This window comes from Sceloporus undulatus, chromosome 3 (assembly GCF_019175285.1).
Source record: "Sceloporus undulatus isolate JIND9_A2432 ecotype Alabama chromosome 3, SceUnd_v1.1, whole genome shotgun sequence".
Lineage (NCBI taxonomy): Eukaryota > Metazoa > Chordata > Lepidosauria > Squamata > Phrynosomatidae > Sceloporus > Sceloporus undulatus.
This window is the reverse complement of record NC_056524.1, coordinates 222,048,787-222,071,367: the sequence shown is the minus strand read 5'-3', so window position 1 is coordinate 222,071,367 and position 22,581 is coordinate 222,048,787. Positions and strand designations below refer to the sequence as shown.

The 22,581-nt window shown below is 42.2% G+C and overlaps 1 protein-coding gene across 1 annotated transcript in view; it reads right to left on the bottom strand.

Moving 5' to 3' along the window:
* The window catches only part of KY (kyphoscoliosis peptidase), a 42,908-nt gene extending 22,089 nt beyond the window's left edge, over positions 1–20,819 (bottom strand). The window contains exons 1-5 of the mRNA XM_042456269.1: positions 20,621–20,819; positions 7,671–7,733; positions 4,803–4,850; positions 2,486–2,560; positions 1,187–1,243 (exon numbers count right to left, since the gene is read on the bottom strand). Coding sequence (XP_042312203.1) covers positions 1,187–1,243; positions 2,486–2,560; positions 4,803–4,850; positions 7,671–7,733; positions 20,621–20,762 — 385 coding nt within the window. The 5' untranslated portion in view covers positions 20,763–20,819. The remainder of the gene's footprint in view (positions 1–1,186; positions 1,244–2,485; positions 2,561–4,802; positions 4,851–7,670; positions 7,734–20,620) is intronic.
* Positions 20,820–22,581: the final 1,762 nt, after the last annotated feature.

Here is a 22,581-nt window from a genome sequence, read left to right as displayed (position 1 = left end):
AAATAGAGAAATTCAGGAGCTGAAAGACCCTGCACCAGCTCCATTGAGTGAGGAGAGCAAACTACATCGAACCCAGAAAGATGTCATCTGGAAGAAAGCTGAAACTGTAAAGTATGTTTTGTTTAGAGCTGGGGAGGAGAAGACCTTTTATTTTTGTCCTTTAAATTAAATTTCCCCCTTTTAAACTTTACATTCAGCTTCAGATCCATTTTTGGGTATCACAGTTTGTTCTCACCAGGGTACTGGCATTGCACACCCAAACCTGCCACCACCTTTAGTTGGGTGTGTCTTCATACTCACCATCTGTCATTCAGTAGTTAGAAGATATTACTCCTTCAGCTACACATAAATGTGTGTTTTACAGACATCAGCTTCAAGAAAATGTGATTTTATGCTCAGTTTTTATCAATGTGTATACCTAGCCCTAGTTTGTATCCTATGTGCTTCTCTACCAATTTTATTTTCTCTCTCCCAATCCTTTTCTGTTCTTTTCTTTGTAATCTGACTTTAAACATCCAGTTAAATATAACATAGCAAAATACTACAATTCTGCTTCTTGATACTGGTGTGTATGAGTCATATTCTCTCTATGATTTTGGGCAATGGAATCAGATGACAAGGGACGGGGTGTCGTGGGTGTGCTTTGTCCAGGACATGCTCCTGTATAACAGCAGTTAGTTCATTTCCAGTGATAGTGGGAGACAGTCAGTGTCAGCTCTTGCTAGTGAATGCTTTAGTTGACTGAATCCATTTGACTCAATGGAACTGATGGAAGTGTCCATTGGTTTATTGGGTTTTTTCTAGTTTGGACTAACAACAGGGCTTGGGTCTTACATAGTGCTTTAAAAGTTCATATGCTATCTACTGTTAAATCTCCCAAGTATCTAGTTGTTATGTTGTCATTATATATTGTATATACTAATATATTTCAGGGAAGAAACTAGCAAAATCACCTCTGAGCATTTCTTGGCTAAGAAAACCTGATGAAATTCATGGGGTTGCCATCAGCCAACTGACAACTTGAAAGCACATACATGCATACTTTATATGCATTATATACTGAAAGTTTGTAACACATATATATATATATAATTAAAAATATGTTTCTGGTTTTGAATATTGTATTTCCCTACACAGTCTGTATTGTTGGAATGGGATAGATATGTTAATACAGTTCTGTAGTTACCATGCTGGTCTTTCAAACCAGGTGGACGGGTTCTCCGTTTTCCATTCTCTTGAAAACCTATGAAATTGTGAAAATAATGTAAGCTAGGTGGATCAACAGATAAAAATGAATTAAGTCCCAAAAAAGAGGGGAAGAGAGTCTAAGGAACAGGGGCAACTACTAGGGGTCGGGGCAACATTAATGCATCCAGATGACTGGGGAGGACCACATCTCTAAAACAAAATCTCAACTTTCTTTTGCTCCCAATGCCCTCTAGGGCAGAGGTGGGATTTACCCATGTTTTTGGCCCTATTGGCCCTGGAAGCCTTTTTTCAAACAGGAGGTGACTGGGAAGCCAACTCTGCATCACTTCCTCTTGGAGAAGAGGCCTCTTCTGGGGATAAAATAGACCCTCCTTACCAAACATGCAAAAATTGCCTCCCATATGAAATACCCTAGGGTGTTTGAGGGGTTGTAGTGTTTTTCAAGAAAATGGGTTCCTGGGGGACACAAAACATCCCAAAGGTCTGCATGTGATCCACAGACCCCACTTTCCCCACCCCTTGTGTAAGGCAAGCTGTTATTTTATTAGCAATAAGCTGTCCTAGAGGCGATCATATTAATATCTAGCATGACTTTTCCCTTCCAGGTTTAGTATGAGTGGAACAGAATTCCATCATGTGCAAGTATTTATTTTGTCATTAATATATCAGTGATTTCTATTCCAATCTTCTTTTACCATCAATCACAACTTTTCAAAGCTGGCATCTCAATTGTGTCTGAGTATTGTTTCACATGAAGATGATTTTTGCTTATTGAATATTCAATAAGTTTTGTGTTTTGTCTGCAGCTGTATATCCGGATTGGGCGATCATGCTATAACAGAAAAAGCCCTTTCCCAACAACCATCTAACACTAGCATAGCACACTGACATATTCCTTTGTATTATCTAGTCTTACAGAAGTCCTTTAAGGCAATGGTTCTCAGACTTTGGTTCTCCATATGTACTGGCCCTGTTCCTAGAAACCCAGCAAAAATGGCTAAATGGCCATAAGTTCTGGGAGTGGAAGCTCAAAACATTCAAAGACCCAAAGGCTGAGAGTTAGCATATTTTTCCTACATGTTGCAGATGGATAGGGGCTGAAGGAAAGCAGTGTTCCATAAAGTTGCCTAGAGTTTGCAGTGACAGAAGCAAGAATCAAACTAGAAGTAGGTGGAAGGACTCCTGATTCATAGTTCAACCACTAGCAGACACCAGTCCCAACAAAATTTAATTAATCTGAAATTGTAAAAAAAATAAAATAAAACATCTTACATACTTTTCCCCAAAGAGAGCTTCTTGAATAACTGTGGTGTGGAATTTCTAGCATGTACCTCTACTGTCACATGGGTTCCTAAAACAAACAAGATATTTTTTAAAGAACTAGTCAGTCCTGGTAAAAGTAGTTTTGTATGTGAGTCAATCCAGCACTATTTATATCTTGTATTTTCCCCAACAGTGGGCGTTAAGGCACCTCGAACATGTTGCATTGTATTCACTGCAGTGCAAGTACAAGATGTAAGTCTCCATCCATTCTTCTCCATTGTAGTCCTTTGCATACCTTGGAAAGCTTCAAGTCAATGAGGAAAGGTCTGGATTGTAAAGCTGACAACTACAGTGGACCCAGGAAAACCAGGTGGTAGCAACTGGTGATGTAATAAGCTATGGGCATGCAAGCTGCCTCTACCCATTTCCTCCCCACTTCTTTCCTCTCCCACTGCAGCTTCCTATGCTACATTACAGGACTTTATGGAATGAAGGGCACTGCAGCTGGAAGGAGGCAGGAAAGCTGCTTGAGCACACAGACATCTGCTTGCACAGGTTTGAAGACATTCTAGAAAAACATATCTGGAATTCAACATGGGACTTATGTAATGTCTGTATTCACCTATGGTGACTTCTAGTGGGGGTGGAATCCTCCTTAACTCAGTTCTTTTGGAAACAGGGATTTCCACATGTCTTTTCAAAAGAATTGGGCTTTTTTTTTAACCAGCCATCAATGGGAACTTGCTGTCAATTCAATTTGGTGTACAAGAAGGGAGGGGTGAATGTGCAGGGGTTGGATCATGCCCACCCCCTTGCTTTCTCCCTGCTAGCCTAAGCCAGGGAGGGGGTTCTCCTAGGAAGATCCCATTAGATGGTGCACTTTAAAAAACATTTGGGGTGAAGCAGAGCACCCCGAAGGAGCAGCTTCTGGCTGCACCTTTGAGGCTGGATTGGGGCCATGGCAACTGTATGCTATGGCCCCAATCTGGCATTTTTCCAGCCCCAAAAGAAGTGGAAAAATGTCACTCCTTTTTGGGATGGAAAAAAGCTGCCCCTTTTGCTGCACCAGTGGCTCTTCAATGTTTTTGTGCTGTGTGGCATCAAATTGCCATGCCACAGAAATGTCCTAATGTCGCCCACTGTCTTGTCAGGTGAGCAGTGTGACGCTGGCTTCGGGGTGGCATAGGGTGGCCCCCATGCCACCTACAAGCCGGCGTATCGTGCCGGTCTGTTAATCCATTTTGACAGCTTATGCACATCTTTTCTATTGCACAGCCGCAGTAGTCAGCACCTTTAAATACTGGTGTCATTGGTATGACAAAGGTGCACATGATTTGATTGACATTTTTTTTTAAAAAAACCCTATCAGTTGGGGTGGGGGTTAGGGGTTGTTATTTCCTCGTTCCTCAGAAATTGAACCACAACTGACTCTGCTCCCAAGCTGGTGCGAACAAAGCTCTCTCACACATTTCATTTATACCCCACATAAATGTGGGGGTTTCTTGGCTGAGAGAGTGTGACTTCCCTTGAAGTTAACCTATCCCTGGGGGTTCCTTGGTAAGGATTCTTCAGATAGGCTTGCCATTGCCATCCTCCGAGGCTGAGAAAGATGATTCCCCCCAAGGTTAACCTATCACATGGTTTCTTGGCAAGGTTTCTTCAGAGGGGCTTGCCATTGCCATCCTCCAAGGCTGACAAGGGGGGGAGGGTAGGATTCCCCCAAACAGTGTGAGGTAGATGCACATCATTTGATTGACACTTAAAAACAAACAAAATCAAGAATGATCAAAATGGTGGCTCCATTTTAAATTGATACAAATGGCAACGTGAACTTCATCGGGATTAAATTGCCACACAATCTGGGTAAACATAGTGGGAACTTTGATTCGGTATTGCATCATTGAATCTCCCCAGATCTACTCATCTCAAAAATGCTAATGTGAATTTGGGATTTGAGGTATGAGGTTTTCTCAGGCCTCCTTGGATAAACCAGGGATAGTGCCTTTGCCATTGAAACTTTATTTGAGTTCAGCTAAAACCTTTTTAATGCAGAAGTTCAGAAAACAATTTTTATCACAATCCTTTCTGAGCAGGATTGGAAACTGGTTTGGCCTGGAGGTCCTCCCCCCATCCATTCTTCTCTCATCCTATGACACTATACAGTCATAGATTAGTCTCACAGTATGTCTTTTGGATTTTATTCGACCTCAGAGACTGATTGTCCCCTGAAAAACCTTAGGCTTGCATACTCCAATAATGCCCAAACAGAGCTATGGTGATTTTCCAAAATACATTTATGCTTTTAAAGTCATAAAACAGTGGAAACATACCTTGGGCTGAACAGGAAGTAATGACTTGCTGCATCTGAACTGCAGTGCCTGGAGGTGAAAAGGAAGCACTACATTGACACAGAGGTTTGAAACTGTGGCTTCTGTATCTGTCCCACAGAAAGCCAGTGAAATAAAAAAGTGGAGCCAGGATCAAAATGTTGCAGCATACCCTGACCTCCTAACATCCAGCCATGTCTTCCATTTATGATATTCCATTCCCCCACTCCTTGTGCTGCCTCAGTTTTATATATATATATTTCTTTACTTAAGCAGCAATGCAGGAAATAGTTTCAGATTTACAATTTTATTTTTAAGAATGTATGCAAAGCTGATAAGACTCAAGAGTGAAGTGGAAGACCTCAGCGGTAAAAGGAAGAGTGAGGAAGTAAGTACTGACAACATAAGCAGACGGTAATTGGAAATATGCAAAAAAGATTTTTGAAAAAAAATCAAATTTGAAGTCTAAATTTCATTGCAAATTATTGTATTGGTGTTGCAATATGACTGATAAAACAGAACATTTGAATTTTGGTAGCACAACATGAGGCTGGAGCTAACATGTCCAAAACTTTCAGTGCAAACTGAATGTCAAATGCAAGATCTTTACTGTATTTTTTTAATATTCATATTTAGTTTTCTTTTTGGATTGCTAACACCATTCTGTTCAACAAACTGGCTACCACAGGCACACTCTACTGCAAAAGACCTGGATCCTATTGTTAGTCCCATGTATAGTTGTTCCACTGAATCAATGAGATTTACATAAATGTTGACAATTTATCCAGTGGGTCTATTCTAGTTGAAATTGCCAAGAAGATTCATGCCAAAGAGAGATAGTTTATATAGACCATTATAAGTGGTTGCTTCTTGTGGGGATGTAGTTTCATTTAAATGGCTATACAGTATTTCTTATCATAGGTACTTAGGATTCATGAGCTCAAGCTTCTGATTAATTTCTGCCTTGTCCGTAGATGTTGTTTCAAGTTTATTACAGTATTCCATATTTCCCACTTCTGTTGCTTGTCATGTCTACATTCTAAGTTATTTGGTTTGTAACTTAAAGCCACATCTCATAATAAAGTGGTTGTCCAAGAAACCACTCATATGTGTCTGTTTATAAACCTAATACCTTTCATATTCATGTAGGTGGTACACCATCTACATAAATGAATATACTACCTTTAAAAAACGTTTTTACATATCTATATAACTTTTCCTTTCCAAAACTCCCAAAGCAGTTGCACCTTTATTTGTTTGTCAATGGTTACAAGAGAGAATCTTCAGCATTTCAAAAATGCATTTCCTTTCCTGGGTACCACATATCTTATAGCAGGCATGGCTCTGACCCATGAATGATGAGATGTCATTGCAATGTGTGCGATGGCCACATGTCTGGTTTAATACAGCTCAATATGCAGTTACATCATAACTTTCAGAAACACTGCAGGAGCACTGGCTGCTTCACAGTGTCAGACTTCACAAGTACAGTAATCCAGCGACAGTGTCTGAAATTGATTTGTTGACACCTCCATGTTTGGTACATGAAGATTCTGGAAACTCATTATGCAACTAGAGATTATCAGTAGATACCTAAGAGGTGGCAGACCCAGTTGTTAAGCTTTCTACACTGATGATATCTCACCCAGAGTCCTGGATAATATAGCTTATATAAAATAAAGAACAGAATAACTCTAAGATTAACAGAATCTTGAGGGGTGGGGAATCTTTGGATGTCAATGTGTTTTGCAATTCAGCTCTCAGCAACCTCAACTAGGACCTAGGCCAATTGTAAAGAATGATGCAGCTGAAGTTCAAAACACTTAGCTGGCCAAAGATCCCCCTCCCTGACTTGCTGTATGATAGAATAGTGTTCAAGGCCTCAAGTTGGGATGTTAAAAAACATAATAATAATCCTAATAACTGATATTGGTTGGCCTTCTCTATGTGGGGATTTGGGACCCATCCCTCTGCCTGTAGTCCAAAACTGGCTGGCTCTGCAAATGTCCCTGTGTTGTTCCTCTCAGTCCTAAAGAACTCTATTGCTACTACAGTTGGCCCTCCACGTTTGCAGCTATGACTTTTGCGGATTTGATTATTTGCAATTTTGATTAATATGTTCTCTCTAGGAATCTCTAAGTCCTCCAGTGCAATTCTACTGGAAGTTGACAATAGAGTTATGCTGGAGAATCTAGAAGTTCCTAGAGAAAACACTTCTCTAGGCATTTGTAGGTCCTCCAGTATGATTCTAGGATCACTTCTGGCAGATGTTGACCATAGAATTGCATGGGAGGACATGGAGATTCCTAGAGACGTGTTCTCTTAGGTAAAATTAATTCTGGGTTTTTTTATTTGTGGTTTTTCCACATTCACGGGGGTCCTTCACCCCTCAATCTCAGTAAGTGTGGAGGGACCACTGTATTTGTTCTTTCCTAGTTCCTTTAAAAATATGTGTGCATCATACTCAAGTGTACCACCATTATATTGCTGTGCATACCAAAGCTAGAGGTACCACCAGGTATAAGGAAGTAGAGATGTTACCATTTTATCAAACTATCAGCATCCCTCTATCAGTGGTTTTGTTTATGATTATTTAGTTTTTGTTCTAGTTTATATTTAGAATTGGCTGCCGGGGAGCACAGGCAACATTTAGACTTCAGGCATTCAAATATTGTGAGTTCATTCTATCTTAAAAACTGTGCAAACTGAGAATGTGTATGGTTTACATGGGCAAGGTGAGAATGCTTCCACACCCAACAGACTCTTTTTCTCTCGACATAGCATAGTTGCTTCTAGGTAATATCAGAATGCAGTGCAAGATAAATTGCATTTCTCACATGAAAAGTCAAACGGTGGAAGAAAGTGACATACCATGAATGCCATTTACGTGGTATTGTTGTAGTTCATTGTTTCCATTGCCATCCCCTTGAAAACCTATAAACAATAAATGATAACATGAAATTCCAAGAACCCATTTGAGCTTGCAGAAAAATAGCATGTGCTACCATCTCTCCTAATTCCTAGCTTTAGAATGCAGATGGCAGATTTTATAGTTGAATGTTCCATATATACAGTGCAGTGCATATATTGTTTGTTGTTAACTGCCTTCGAGTCAAACCAGACTCATGGCAATGCTGTGGGTATCCAGGACCCCCTATCCTCCACTTAGGTCCTGCAAATCCAGGCTTGTGACCTCTCTGATTGAGTCTATCCATCTGGTATGTGGTTTTCCTCTCTTTCTACTATGCTCTACGTTTCCTAACATTATTGACTTTTCTAATGATTCACGCCTTCTCATGACAACAGCCTAAATTTGATAATCTTGGGAGTCATTCCCACTTACTGAAAGATCCGAATCTCAATCCGGTTCTGCTCTGCTATGCCAAATTGATTCCAAAAGGTCCCTCATCCACATAGGAATGGGGAGCTTTTGGAATCGCTGTTTTTTGGCACGGACCTTCGTCCTCATTTGATGGCACCTGCTCCCCGGCCTGGCCTTGGCCGTTCCCCCGGCCTTTCCTCTCCCTCCCCTGGCCCACCCATGGCCCCTTCTGTGCTTGCCTTGGCTCCTTCCCTGGTTGGGTCTGAGGCTGAGAGAGTGTGACTTGCCCAAGGCAGGTGGGTGGCTCGGCAAAGATTTGAACCCTGAATGGGACTCAGGACATGGGTGGGGAGCAGGTGGGGAACCCTTTCTCTGCCTCTGCTGGGCCTGGCCCCTCTCGCCACGCCAGAGTGCGTGCATTGCCAGCTCTTCTAGGGTCTGGATGTGCTCCAGTGGCAGCGGTGTGTTGCTCTGTGGGTGCCAGGCTGGAGGCTGGTAACACGGTGGGTTGGAGGAGGAGGCGCCCCGGAGGGCAGAGATGGCACCTGCCACTGGCTCTCCTGTTCCCTCCATCCCTCCCCCACCTGAATCACCCCAAATGTAGAGGAGGAGGAGGAGGAGGAGGATGGAGGCAAGGCCAGGCAGAGGGAGTGCAGACACCGGGGAATGGAACCCAGAGGAAGAGGAGGAGGATGGGGGGGGGAAGACTGTTGGAGTTTGTTGTGGGGCCCAGAGAGGAGGAGGAGGAGGAGGAGGAGGAAGAGGAAGGAAGAGGGGGAGGAAAGCACTGGCTGGGGGAGGAAAGGGTGGGTGCTTGGGACTCAATGTGAAGAGGATGAGGGACCCGGGGATCCTTGCAAAGGGAGGGCTTGTAGGAAGGAGGACAGAGCATCTTTTTTCTTTTTTGTAAATAAAATTAATCGATGAAGTGTTAGAGTGGTTTAGCACCTTTGCAAGTAGTTGCTAAACCATTCTGTCACTTCATCGATTAATTGTATTATTATTTTTTAAAAAGGTACCCCAAATCACACCAATAAATGACAAGGCAGCACTGGGTGGGGCATGCAGGAATGACATCTCCCAAAAAATGGGGAGGGATGATAAACACGCCTCTGCCATTAGTCTCTCCCCTCCAGAATGCTGCGATTCCAATCTCTCGTTCCCACTTGCTCAACACTCTTTGGAATTGCGTTTTTCAAAAGAACCTCTTTTAAGCTAGTGTCTGGAAAAAAAATGGTTCTTTTGCCTTTGCCTCACTTCATCATGACAGATTTGATCACATTGCGACAGGAACTGGTTTTAAATGGGAATGAGGGTCATTTAATTCAATCAGCGATTTGATTCTTTTTATAGTGGGAATGACCCCTTGGCTTCCAAGAAGATTTCAGGCTTGATCTGTTCACGGACCTATTTGTTTGTCTTTTTGGCTGTTCATGGTATCCTCAGCACTCTTCTCCAGTACTATATCTCAAATGAGTTGATATTCTTCTTATCCACTTTCTTCACTGTCCAGCTTTCAAATCCCTACATAGCGATGGGGAATACCATGGCTTGAATGATTCTAATGTTAGTGTTCATTTGTATATTTTTACTTTTTAGGATATGCATATTTACTTAGTATAAAATCCTACTGAGTTCAGTGGCACATTAATTATTTTCAGGACTGCAACCAGAATCCCTCACCCCACCTGCTGCATAATGCATGAGAAAGACAAGGGAAAAGAGCCAGCATGGTGTAGTGGTTTGAATGTTAGATCTGGAGCTGAATCCCCAGTCAGCCACAGAAACTCATCCGATGACCTTGGGCAAGTCCCACTCTCTCAGCGTCAAACAAGGCAACGGCAAAACCCACTCTTGCCAAGAAAGGCTTGCCAAGAAAACCTCATGGTATGTTCACCTTAAGGCCCCCATAATTTGGAAATGACTTGAAGGCACACAACAACAAAAACAGCCAAGGTGAAGTTTTTACCATACTTGTTGATAACTATAATAACTTCAATATGCTTGTTGATAATATGAGAGTTAAATGTCATTTATAGATGACTGTATGGACCCATATTTTCATGCTGGGCCACCTTCTGAGATGAGGCTAACCTTCAAGCCACTATGCCACATTGGCTGTCCTGTTGAGGAACTACTAGTTAGGTTACTAAGAAAAAATCTATGGAGATCTGGGCAGTGCTGGTCACATTTCAGATAGTGTGTATGCACATATATTGCATGTGTATACATTATGTTTATTATAAAAATATTTTATGTAAAAATACAAAATATGAGAGGAGCCGTTTTATATGAAATGCCAGAATAATATAGTATTGTAGTCACTTCATTTTGGAATACATTAGTATGTATTTTAAGTAAATTTATTTTTATATTTTCACAATAAATCTTTTATATTTTTATACAAAATATTTTAAAACTGGAATATGTTCCCTACTTGTTTTGTTTCAAGTACTTGAAGCACAAAAGTTATATACATTATTAAAAATAGAGCTATGACTTGATTACAGAAATCATTTTCATTTGATTGCACAAATATGGATGAGTAAAAAAAGTTAATAAAATAAAATATATATCGTTTGTATATGACACATGCTTGTATTTCAGCAGAATTTTCTTGTTAACGGCCATCAAGTCGACTTTGACTTATTGTGAACCTATGAATGAGAGACCTTCAAGTCATGCTATCATTAACCACCCAGCTCAATGCTTCCAAACTGTAGCTTCTTTGATTGAGGGATCCATCTGGGATGTAGTATTGCTCTTTAAAAAACACCAAACACCTTACCAAGCATTATTCACTTTTCTAGTGAGTCATGTGTTCTCATGATATAGCCAAAGTACAACAGTCTTAGTTTAGGGGATTATCCCATGCAGCTTCTACAGCTCAGCAATCATGTTTTGAAGCACATGGAAACATACTGGTATTGAAGCAATCAATCACATCTCTGCTTCCATAACCAGCATGGTGCTACACGGTATGGTGCACCGGGATCTGCTCTGCCCTGCTTCCCCTTCCTTCCTTTTATTGCCCTACCCAAGGCTTGCAGATTGGTTTGGTGAGGTGGGGAAGAGAGCTTAGCCAGCAGGGAATGGGATGAAGAGAGATCAGGTGGTGGGGGAAGATAAATCAGTCCATGGGGAGCAGCAGGAACAAAGATCAAGTGGTGGGGTGGGGCAAAAAGAGATTGGTTGGCAGGCTTGAGATCGGGAAGGTGTTAGCAGACAGGGCCACTCTTCCTCCTCCCTCCTGAAGTGAAGACACATTCAGATAGCAGCCCAGCACTTTGGGAGGAAACGGGGGAGGGGGAGGGGGGACAAGTGATCCTGGCTGTCAACATTTTCCTGAAGCTGGTGTAGATGCACCCTATGTCTAGCTTCCCTTGCTTCGTGCTCCTCACATTCTACGTTCTATAATATCTGTTGTGCAGCTTCAAAGTTTTGTTTTGCCTTTGAGACCATCAACAGTTCAAGTTCTTTTGGCTTGAGTCCAGTTGCATCATTAACCACAGCGTTACTTGTACTTGACCTCTGCTGTATCCTAGTAGCTTGTTCAGTGCCATCTGACCTGGAAGTTTCATCTTCTGGCATTATCTCTTGTTTCATTTTGGATTGTTTCATCATAGGACTTTATCACATGGGGGAAACGCCAGGATTTAAGCCAGGATTAAAAAAGCATTTTCCCAGCAAAGTTGCAAGATTGCAGCAAAGATTTTCAGACCCATCGCGATTAGAGAGGACTGATCCTGGGAAGAAACAGGAATGCTCAAGCAACACACGATTCATAAAACGATTCCTAAGGAAAAGAATATTAGGTGACATGGGAAACCCTACTAACAGTACTGCTATTATCAGCATAGTCTCATGCCTCACAGGAGCATGTGATCCTACCATCAAGGAAAGGTAGTACTGTTGGTGGGCATTTCCTGCTCTCTCACTAAACCAAGAGAATTCTCCTCTAAAACATAAATATACAAAGCAACTTGTTTTAAATGTAATTGAAATTGTTTTGAAGTCAGCTGATTTCAAGGACATCTTTCTTGTCAGTAAAGTGTTATTGATCAATTTAATGCTTATCTACAAGCAATGTTATAGAATATTTTGGTCTTATGAACTAACACACTAACCAAACTGTTTTGAAACTCAATAGTTACATAGAGTGGATCCACTGAAGTGAATGGGACTTGTTATTCACAATTAACTTAGGTCCCATTTTTTTAACAGTCAGTTATACTTTTAATTATTATTTTAGAAGTATATCATACATAATATATATTCTGGGTCAGGATTAATGATGGATTTAACTCAAGGGTGTGAGTCATGCAGGAGTCTAGAGGTTTATTGGAATGAAAGTCCCAGCAGCCTTAGGCAGGATGGAAAAAAGTGAGGAATGCTTGGCATTGGCAGTCCAACAATATTTGGAGGGCACATGATTCCCACCCTTGATTTGGCCCCAAGCTGGTAGAACACCAGGATATCAAGGAATTCAGTCCAATTACTCAGCTCTGTCATTGTTGCTATTTCTCTGCAAATAGCTCAAGTCAGCAGATATTTTACATGCTTGGCTGACTATGAGGTGTGCTCCTTGAGTAGGGTAGCAAAAATGCACTCATCTTTTGCATGACTGAAAGTTTCAATGAAGTTGGAGGAAAATCTTGGTAGAGCTGTGTATACTTTTTGAAAAAATTATACCAAGGAAATTTAATAATTAAAGGAATTAATAATGCATATGTATGCCTAGACTATATCATTTGCCCATTAAGTCCAGAGACTTAATGATGAAAGAAAAGAGGGTCAAAGAGCAATGCAATTTATTATTATTAACCTTTATTTATAAAGCGCTGTAAATTTACACAGCGCTGTACATACAATCTTTTTAATTAGACGGTTCCCTGCCCTCAGGCTTACAATCTTAAAAGACACGACACAAAAGGAGAAGGGAGTGGTGGTGGGGAAGGGGATCAGGTCCAGCAGTTCTTCTCTACCTCCGAGGCCTGGACCAAGGCAGATGGACTGGAGGAGGACTTGGCTTCTTGGAGCTAGCCTGCCTCTCTCTCTCCCTCAAGTGGAGGATGAAGGGAGGCTTTTGTTTCTTCTTCCAGGCACGGTGGTTGGAGCTAGCCTGCCTCTCTCCCCTCAAGATGGAGGTGAAGGGAGGCTTGTCTTCTTCCAGGCAGGCGGCTGTGGGAGTAGCCTGCCTCTCTCTCCCTCAAGATGATGAAGGGAGGGCTTGTTCTTTTCCAGGCAGTGGTGGAGCTAGCTGCCTCTCTCTCCCCCTCAAAGATGCTGAAGGAGGGCTTGTCTTTCCAGCAGCAGTGGAGCTAGCCTGCCTCTCTCCCCCTCAAGATGATGAAGGGAGGGCTTGTCTTCTTCCAGGCAGGCCTGGTGGAGCTAGCCTGCCTCTCTCTCCCTCAAGATGGTGGCTGAAGGGAGGGCTTGTCTTCTTCCAGGCAGGCCTGGTGGAGCTAGCCTGCCTCTCTCTCCCTCAAGATGGTGGCTGAAGGGAGGGCTTGTCTTCTTCCAGGCAGGCCTGCTGGAGCTAGCCTGCCTCTCTCCCCCTCAAGATGATGAAGGGAGGTCTTTTCTTCTTCCAGGCAGGCCTGGTGGAGCTAGCCTGCCTCTCTCTCTCCCTCAAGATGGAGAATGAAGGGAGGGCTTGTCTTCTTCCAGGCAGGCCTGATGAAGCTAGCCTGCCTCTCTCTCCCTCAAGATGGTGGATGATAAATGATTATTGATAAATGATTCATCAAATAGATACGAGTACAGTCAGCCCTCCCCATAGGCGGGCTTGCTTTCCGTGGCTTTGAGCTTACGTGGAAGGCAAACCCCAGCAGAAGTAATGGGGTGCATACCTGTGCTGCCCCTAGTACGTGTCCCATTATTTTCTATGGGGCTTGAGCATATGCTCTTTCCCCCATATGCAGGGGGATACGGATCCTCTGCATATGGGGAGGGCAGACTTTTACTAACAATCAAAATGCTTGGAAAGCTTGCTCTAAAATAAAACTTGGTATGATACCTTTAAAAAGAAATTAATTACTCACTACTTTGATTACTTTATTGATCATTACTCATTACTGTTACCATAGTTCAGAAAGGTAACTTGCTGAGTTACCATTACTGTTACTACTGTGCCATTATAAAATAAAGGAAAATGCTATATGGTTCCCCCAAGGGGCTAATTCAGATATTGCTTCTTGAAAATTCCAAGAAAAATGGCAAAGACATTACAAAGCAATCCTTCCTGGCTGCAGTGCATTCCCCCCTCCCCAGTTCTCATGGCTCAGAAGAATCAGTACACATACCCAGTAATGAGTAACAGGCAGAAAACCCATTCCCATTCCACTGAAAAACAGATAATTACAGCTGTTGCTATTATAGGGGGAAAACACCACCCAATTCTGTTAGAGCTCATTACTGCAAAAAGTTACTAGCTGACAAGTCGCTAGAAAAATCAGTTCTTTCCTAGCTCTGCTCTAAAACTTTACCTTAACTTGTTTCCTCAAAGAGACTTTACCCCCACCCCCCAAAATTTTCATGTTGCGCTCTCTCTCTCTCTCTAACTGCTAATTTAAATAACTTCCTATAGGAATGAAAAAATCAAAGAGTTGTCCAGAAATAAAAACAAAAATAAAAATCTCTGCAGCGTAACATCTGAAATGTGTCAGCTCAAGGGAAAAAATTGCCTTCCGTGTTTGGTTCCTCACCCCACTGCTCTGACTCTTCTTTGTTTGGCAACAAAAATACAGCTTAGCATGCTTTAATTGATCCACCCTGCTGCAGCTGACCAGCACAGAACACAGGGAGCGATGAGTGAACAGCTTGCTGAAAGGGCATTGGAATTGTTTGATATTGCAAGTGAAGCATTTTTGTGATAAACAATATCCACAAACCAGCATAGAATGGATCTTTTCTTTAATATATTTTCCTCTCAGTTCCTATTCCCAAATCTGCCCAAATCACACAGAATGTAAGAGCTGGGGGTCCAGTTTAATGAGTAAAAGTATTGCTTGGAAGGCTGAATTTGCATTGCACCCCCTGTTCACCTCTATGAGCAGCTCTTCTCCCTACCATGATGCTATTAAGCAGAATTTAGGACTGAAGTGGAAGGGCTTACACAGCAAAATAAGCAAAGTAGTACCCAGACACAGTAAGAAGTTTATTGCACACTCTTTTCCCCCCGTTATGGGAACTGGAAGGGGACACTTGGGGCCGTGTGTGACCAGGAAAGAGTGGATTTTATTGCACAGCAAATCGTCTTCAAAAGGGCCCCGTTCCATCCCCCGGCACCAAGTCGTCCCCATTCAGTGCTGAGGGGTGCCATTTTCTTTGGTTGGAAGATTTCCGACCAGAACATTTAATGCTCCTCAGCACTGAATTGGGATGGCTTGGCGCCAGGGGACGTAACAAGGCCCTTTTGAGGACTATTTGCTGTGCGATAAAATCCGTTTTTTCCCAGTCGCATGTGGCCCTGAACGTCCCCTTTCAGTTCCCATAATGGGGGGAAAAAGGTGTGCAATAAACTTCTAAGTCTGGCTTGCTTGGAAGGAAGGACTGACAAGAAATATAGCCAACAGTACCGTGTTAAGTTTGGCACAGCAACATCTTATAGTTCCTTTAAAAGTTACTTTTAAAGGAATTTTAAGGCATTCTCAGCCATTGCTATTATAGGCAAAAGAAAAATTCTAGCATTGTAGACAGTGAGACATTGAACATTGTTCACACCTAGAACTCTTCTATTTGCTGTGTTATTTATTTATTGAATTTATACACCACCTTTTTTCCAAGATGGGATCCAAGATGCTATTATTTTAAGAAATGAAAAAGTAATTAGTTGTGTTAGAAGAAGAGGTAGGCATAGCTCCATCAGGCCTAGGCCCAGAAGCAGATGAAAGGCCCTCCCTCTATCCCAGTTGCCAATTCTGTGATCTCAGAGGGAGAGAAGAAACAGCAGTACCTGCTGGGCTGAATCCATTGTCACACTGTCATACCCTGTTCCTTTTGTGGCATGTCTTAATTAGATTGTGAGCCTGAGGGCAAGAAACTGTTTTGTTGTTCTTTTACTTGTAAAGTGCTATGTACAGTCAGTGTGCTATATAAATAAATGGTAGTAATAATAGTGTTAGGAGCAATTTTTACCTGCTTTTTGGGTAATGGGAACAAAATTAATTTTAGGGGCTATTTGTAATAAGTTGCAAAAATAGTTACTTTAGAAAGTAACCTTCCAAGTTCTGTTTTGAAATAGGTGAGCTGCTGAAGTACCCCTCATCATTAGTGTGACCATTAAGTCCAATGTACAACATAATTAGCCAGATTTCCCTTGGTTTACTATAATAGCAGTTGCACTTTCTTCTGGGTCCTGAAGTGGTGGTGAGGAAATGCAGGCAAAATCTGCCAGCTCCACACAATGGCCATGTTCCCACTGGCTTATAAGGCGGATCAGGATGCAAATCATGGGTGCATCGTTTCCATTTGAGCGTGCATTCGCCCGCATTGCTCCGATATCATTCCCATCGGCCACCTCCCTTGACTGGTTCAGGAAGGAGCTAAAAACCTTCCTGTTCCAACAAGCTTTCCCCTAATTGTTTCTTTTGTGGCCTCCCTTTTTCCCCCTCACTGTTATTGTTGTTGTACATCCTAAGCTAGCTGGATATTGTTACATTGTTTGATTGTATTTGATGTTTTGTTATTTTAATGTATATTTGCTGTATTACTGTGTTTTTATCTTGTAATGGCACTGTCTGTAACCCGCCTTGATCTGTGGAAAGGCGGGCTATAAATAAATATTTTATTATTTTATTATTTAATTCGAATCTGAATCAAATTATCCTGAAAAACCCGAATTATAGGTTGATAAACCGGTATAAAAAAAACCTGGCTTTTTAACGAGTTTTCCTGTGCCTCACTAGTCTGATTTGGGGCAAATGAATGGGAACAAAAGGGTGTCTGATTCGGGAACCTGGAGATGGAAGGAGCGGCGCTCAAGGGGCTGGCCTGAGGGTGTCACCCGTTTGTTCTCTTTCCTGCATTGCTGGCGCTATTTTCTCCCGTTCGCATAGCCTTTCCCCCGGTGGAGTGGGAAGCAGGGTAAGGCGATCGTGCTAGATTGAGCTCCAAATGCAGTAAACACATTACGCCCCCTGCAACCTCCCCCCTGCCCTGCTCCACACTCATAGACCGATGTGTGAGGAGAGCCATTGAACACCATTTTTAACTATTATTATTTTCTTTTTTTGCCTCTGCCTGAGCAGCAGATGGGCTTTGCAGTACATGCCTGCTTGATCGCCCCCCAGAGAGCCCAGGGAGCAATGGGGGAGGCAAAGGGATTTGGGATAAATAGAGGCTCCCTCTCTCTTCCAGAGGAACTATGGGAAGACACAGAAGAGCCTCGGATGCAAAGGGGTTTGGAGTAAATAGAGGCTCCTTCTCTCTTCCAGAGGGAGTCTGGGGAAACACAGAAGAACCTTGGATGCAAAGGGGTTTAGGATGAATAGACGCTCCTTCTCTCTTCCAGAGGGAGTCTGGGGAGACACCGAAGAGCCTCGGAGGCAAAGGGGTTTAGGGTAAATAGAGGCTCCTCTCTTCCAGGGATTTGGGGTAAATAGAGGCTCCTTCTCTCTTCCAGAGGAACTATGGGAAGACACAGAAAAGCCTCGGATGCAAAGGGGTTTAAGACAAATAGAGGCTCCTTCTCTCTTCCAGAGAATATATTTGAGGGGAATAGAGGCTCCTCCTTCCTTTCCCAGAGGGGAAAAGCGCCTAAGCGACTGACTGGCTGTGATGTCAAGTGCTTAAGCTGATTTTTTTTAAAAAAGAGGTCCCGGAAGGGCAATGGGGATGGGGAGCAAAATAACCCGCTTCAAATTACTACAGGGAAAATACCAATGGGAATGAAAACAGGAGTAAAAAAAATTTGGGTCTGTTTGCACCTGTTTTTAATGCGAACGATGGGTCAGATTCGAGTCAGAATCCAAGTCAGAATCGCAGCGAAATAAAACGCTTTTTTTTGCCCAGTGGGAATGGGGCCAATGTTTCTCTAGTGCATTCTTTCCTTTGTGGCTGCAGCATCTATAGCTTTTCCTCTCCTACATCCCTTAGCACAGAGCATCAACAAGATTCCTCCAACTGTCTTGAAATACTCTGCTTAATCCAAACTACATATTTAAGTTAAAGAGCCATGTTTGAAGCTACCAATGTTGTATGCTTGTAAAAGCATTTCCCTCTTACCCGTTTTGATCAAGGCTAATAGACATAGAAGCTTATTGCACACATTATTTCCCCCGTTATGGGAATGGGAAGGATAGAATGGGGCCATTTTCAGGATGATTTGCTGTGCGATAAAATCCGTTTTTCCTCGGTCGCGTGCAGCCCTGAGCATCCCGTTCCCATAACGGGGAAAATAATGTGTGCGATAAGCTTCAACGTCTAACTCTTCCCCTAGATCACAGTTCTGGCCCAGAGGCATCATCCTTCACAGCTGCCTTTAGCTGTTCAGGGGAAGCTGTAGACTTTCATATGACCAGTGTTTACTTCTGATGTTAGAGATCAGCTGCAGAGAAAGGTACATGGGAGGATACAATATATAAGGAAGTATGTCATGGGTGGCTGGAGGATCCTTCATCTTTTGCTTTTATGTGCCCTGCTAAATGAATAATGAGACAGATTATGTTTATACACATGGATGACACTACTAGGTATAGTTTATGTCCCACTTGAGAAATAACAATGGTCCCTTGACTAGGACCAGAGTAGAATGAAGGTCTTACGAATGTTTGCTCATACATACATCTCACGTTTAGTAGGACTCACACCAAACTCTATGCCTGTAGGATTATTATATGGCCACTGTGTATAGAGTTTAGTTGAAGAATTGTCAGTAACCTCCTTACCTAGAATGACCCCATGGAGACCAAGGAGATGACTTACAAGTATGTAGTTTGAGAGCTGACATGTACAGTACTTTTCAATCACAATGTTATTGTTCAGTTTTTTGGGGCAATTAATGTTTTCTCTCATCTTGTATCACATTAGCTATGGCTGCTTTTTAAATTAATAGTCACATGTTGTAATCTTCATTAAGGCTGTGGTGCATATGGAAAAGGGGATTCTCTGTTCTCCAGCCAAAATCAAAGAAAGCTACCCTTTCTCTTTGCTGTGGTTAACCTTGGAAGGGGAGCTGCATCTATGTCCTTGGGAGTCCAGACGATGATCTACACTGTTTTTCTACACTCCATTATACATAATATTATACACTGTTATTGTATGGCATGCAAAACTTCAGATTTTCTTTAATATGAATGACTTGGAGAACATTTGCTATGAGCCTCTGGACAAAATTAAGAAATATTCATGACAAGCCAGGTGCTCTTGCACACAAAATTCCAGTCTCAGCCATTTGCATTAACATCTTTGATAGCTCAGAGGACTGCAAGAAGACATTTAGTAGTTATACTTAGGTGTGATGTAATGACCAGAGTGTCAGACCAGGACTGGGGAGATTCAGGTTCAAATCTGCACTCAGCTGTGCAGGCTGCTGGGGAAATTAAGATCAGTCATTCTTTCTCAAACTAACCTACTTCAAAGTTTTGTTACGCAAGTAGAAGTGTGTGTGTGTGTGTGTGTGTGTGTGTGTGTGTGTGTGTGTAGGGCAAACAACTGTATGTACTACCCAGAGCTCCTTGAAAAAAGGATGGGAGTATATATGTACTAAAAAACTAGATAATCAAACTTTGATGGTGGTGGTAATGATGTTGCTAGGGTCATGCCTTTCACTGTCTTTAATACAATGAAAGTGAGGTACTTAAGTCACTTCTAGAAGTATTTGGTCTGCAAAATGTGATTCATGTTTTTGGCTTCACTGTAGTTATAAATGGCTCAGTCCAACATTCCTTGTATTAATCACACACATACATTGACACACTCAGACACACAGACACAAACATTTCTTCTCTTTGTTTATGATGTCAGCAGATGGAGAGGGGGTATTATGGTCTATTTCAGCCAACTTGCTCACTGGCTCTCCCTGCAGACTAAGGGCATTTTCTGAATGACATTTTGGAGGTTTCTCACCCTGCAAAATCTCACATTATGAAACAATGTTGGACACATATCCTTATAACAACGAGGCACTGAGTTATGCTTCCTCTCTATGTCCTGCTCCACAGGTTTACTCTCTGGGTACCACACAGAGATGCCTTCTCATTCTGTTTTGCATGCCTCATGAAACAGCATTCACCCTATCAAGGTTGGAAGGAAGGAAATATGTTAAAATTTTTCAAAGTGAACCAAGACAAAGAGTGGTCACTGTTTTGTTAAAATATTCTCTCTCTGTTTCTCTCTGTGGGTAATGTACAAAATGGATATGTACAAAAATAGCTGCCCCTATTCCCTTGATTTCCCCCCTTTGTCCTGCTCCATTTAACACTTGTTCACTTGCTGAGTCTGCGTATACTGTCCATCCCTGCAAACTAAACTACTCCATCATTACAGATTTCTTTACCTTGGCTGGAGCATGAAGCATGGCTCTCCGTCTGTTTGTCTGTCTGCAACCTTTGCACAGTCTTCCTCTTCTCAGGCTGGACTATAAGAAGCATTTCTAGAGCTACTGGACTGGGGTCTTTTTTAAACTCCATAGTACCCATCAGAGCATTGCTTTTCCTTTCTTCCTTTCTTCTCAAAGTGCCTGTAGCTGCTTACTGTTGCTGTTGCTGCTACCACTGCCAGGTGCCGTGGATATTCCCCCCCCCCTTTGACAAGCAAGTGCTTCCCCTCACCCAAATTACACGCACACACACACACACACACACACACACACACACACACACAAAACTTTTGGCTGACCCTGCCAAAGATGCTGTTTCAGGTGCCGTGCAGAAAACAACCCTAATGAGTAGGTTACAAGTCACCTTTGAAAGGAAATCCCAGCAGGGATCCATTTCCTGAACCCAAGGAAGGGGACACATATCAGAAAGAGGCACACACAAATGTACAGAGGAGTCTAGTTTCAGAACATGTTCTCTTTGAAACCCCCTCCCTTTCTGGCTGCCCTTTCAGCATTAAGCCCTTGCCCACATGTAAATCCTGCTAACACCACTGTTGCTCTCGGAGAATTTGCTTTGTGGAGCTTGTACAGCCCCTAAAAGGACTTCTTCTTGATTGCCAAACCCGATGTGGAAACCTAAAACAAGACTTCGTGTTTGTCTGTGGTGGGAGGGGATGGAGGTGGAATCAAATATTATAAGAACAGCAAAAAGGACAGCAATGACAGAAGATGTGTTTGTGAATGAATGTTTTTTCAAAACACTAGGGCATCTGACAAAAAATGGGCAATTATTTTTGACAAGCAATGGAGTTGCTAAGCATAATAATAATGTATTTGCAGGTGAAAAACACACATTCTGTTTCTCCAACAAGGTTCCCCTTTCTGCTACACTCTGTATGCTTGATTCAATTTTTTTGGAGATCCCAGTAAAGAACATGGGAAAGGTGGCCATGTCTATGGTTTTGTACAATCTCCCAAATGGGATTCAAGAAAAACAGAAGAGGCATGGTTTAGCAATTATGAGTGACCTACTTTAGTTAGCCACTGTAATGGGCAGAGTGTGCTGGCTTAAGAATCTTTTCTAAATATATCTTGGGCTTCCATTCTGTCACAGCCTGAGCTGGCAGATGAGCAATGTTTGGCTCATGGTGTCAGTAGGGATTGGAACACCTGTGGGCTGAAGGACAGCTCAATACAGCTCTCCAATTTTTAAACTTTTGCAGCACTCATTCAGTGGTTGAATATGAGTCCATGTGATTGATCACAGATTACTAAGGGTTTAAATGCTATCAGCCCAGAGTTATCAAGCACCAGCTACTGATAGAGTCTGGGAGAAAAGCAATCTCCATGTGTCAATTCTGTATGCTTCTAGGAAGCAAGAGCCAGATTTCTCCCCAGCAACTAGGACTCAGTCAGAGACATAACAAATGTTGAATACCTCTGAATCTGGAGCTTGCATGCAGCCATCATGACTAGCAGCCATGGTCACACTCAAACGTTCCTAGCTTGTTTATCTTTCTTTGAAGGCTAATTAAGACCTAGAACCCTTTCTCATTACACAAATATACCACTATGATTCCACTTTAACTCTCATGGCTACATTCTATGAAATCTTGGGGTTTGTACTTTGGGAAGGCACTAGGGCTCTTTGGGTAACAATTCTAAATAGTCCTCCCTAAACTGCAGATCTCAGGATTCCATAGAATGGAATCACGACAGTTAAAGTGGAATAATAGTATTATAGTTATATAGTGTGAAAGCCCCCGTTGGCCTTTTCATTATACCCCATGGTGGGAGTTAAAGGTAAATTAAAATATGTTTGTGCAAAAATATACTTATATTTGTTTTTGTCTGTTTCATCCTTCATCAGAGCTAATCCTACAATTAAGCAGAATGAGGCAGCCTCTTCAGGGAGGTAA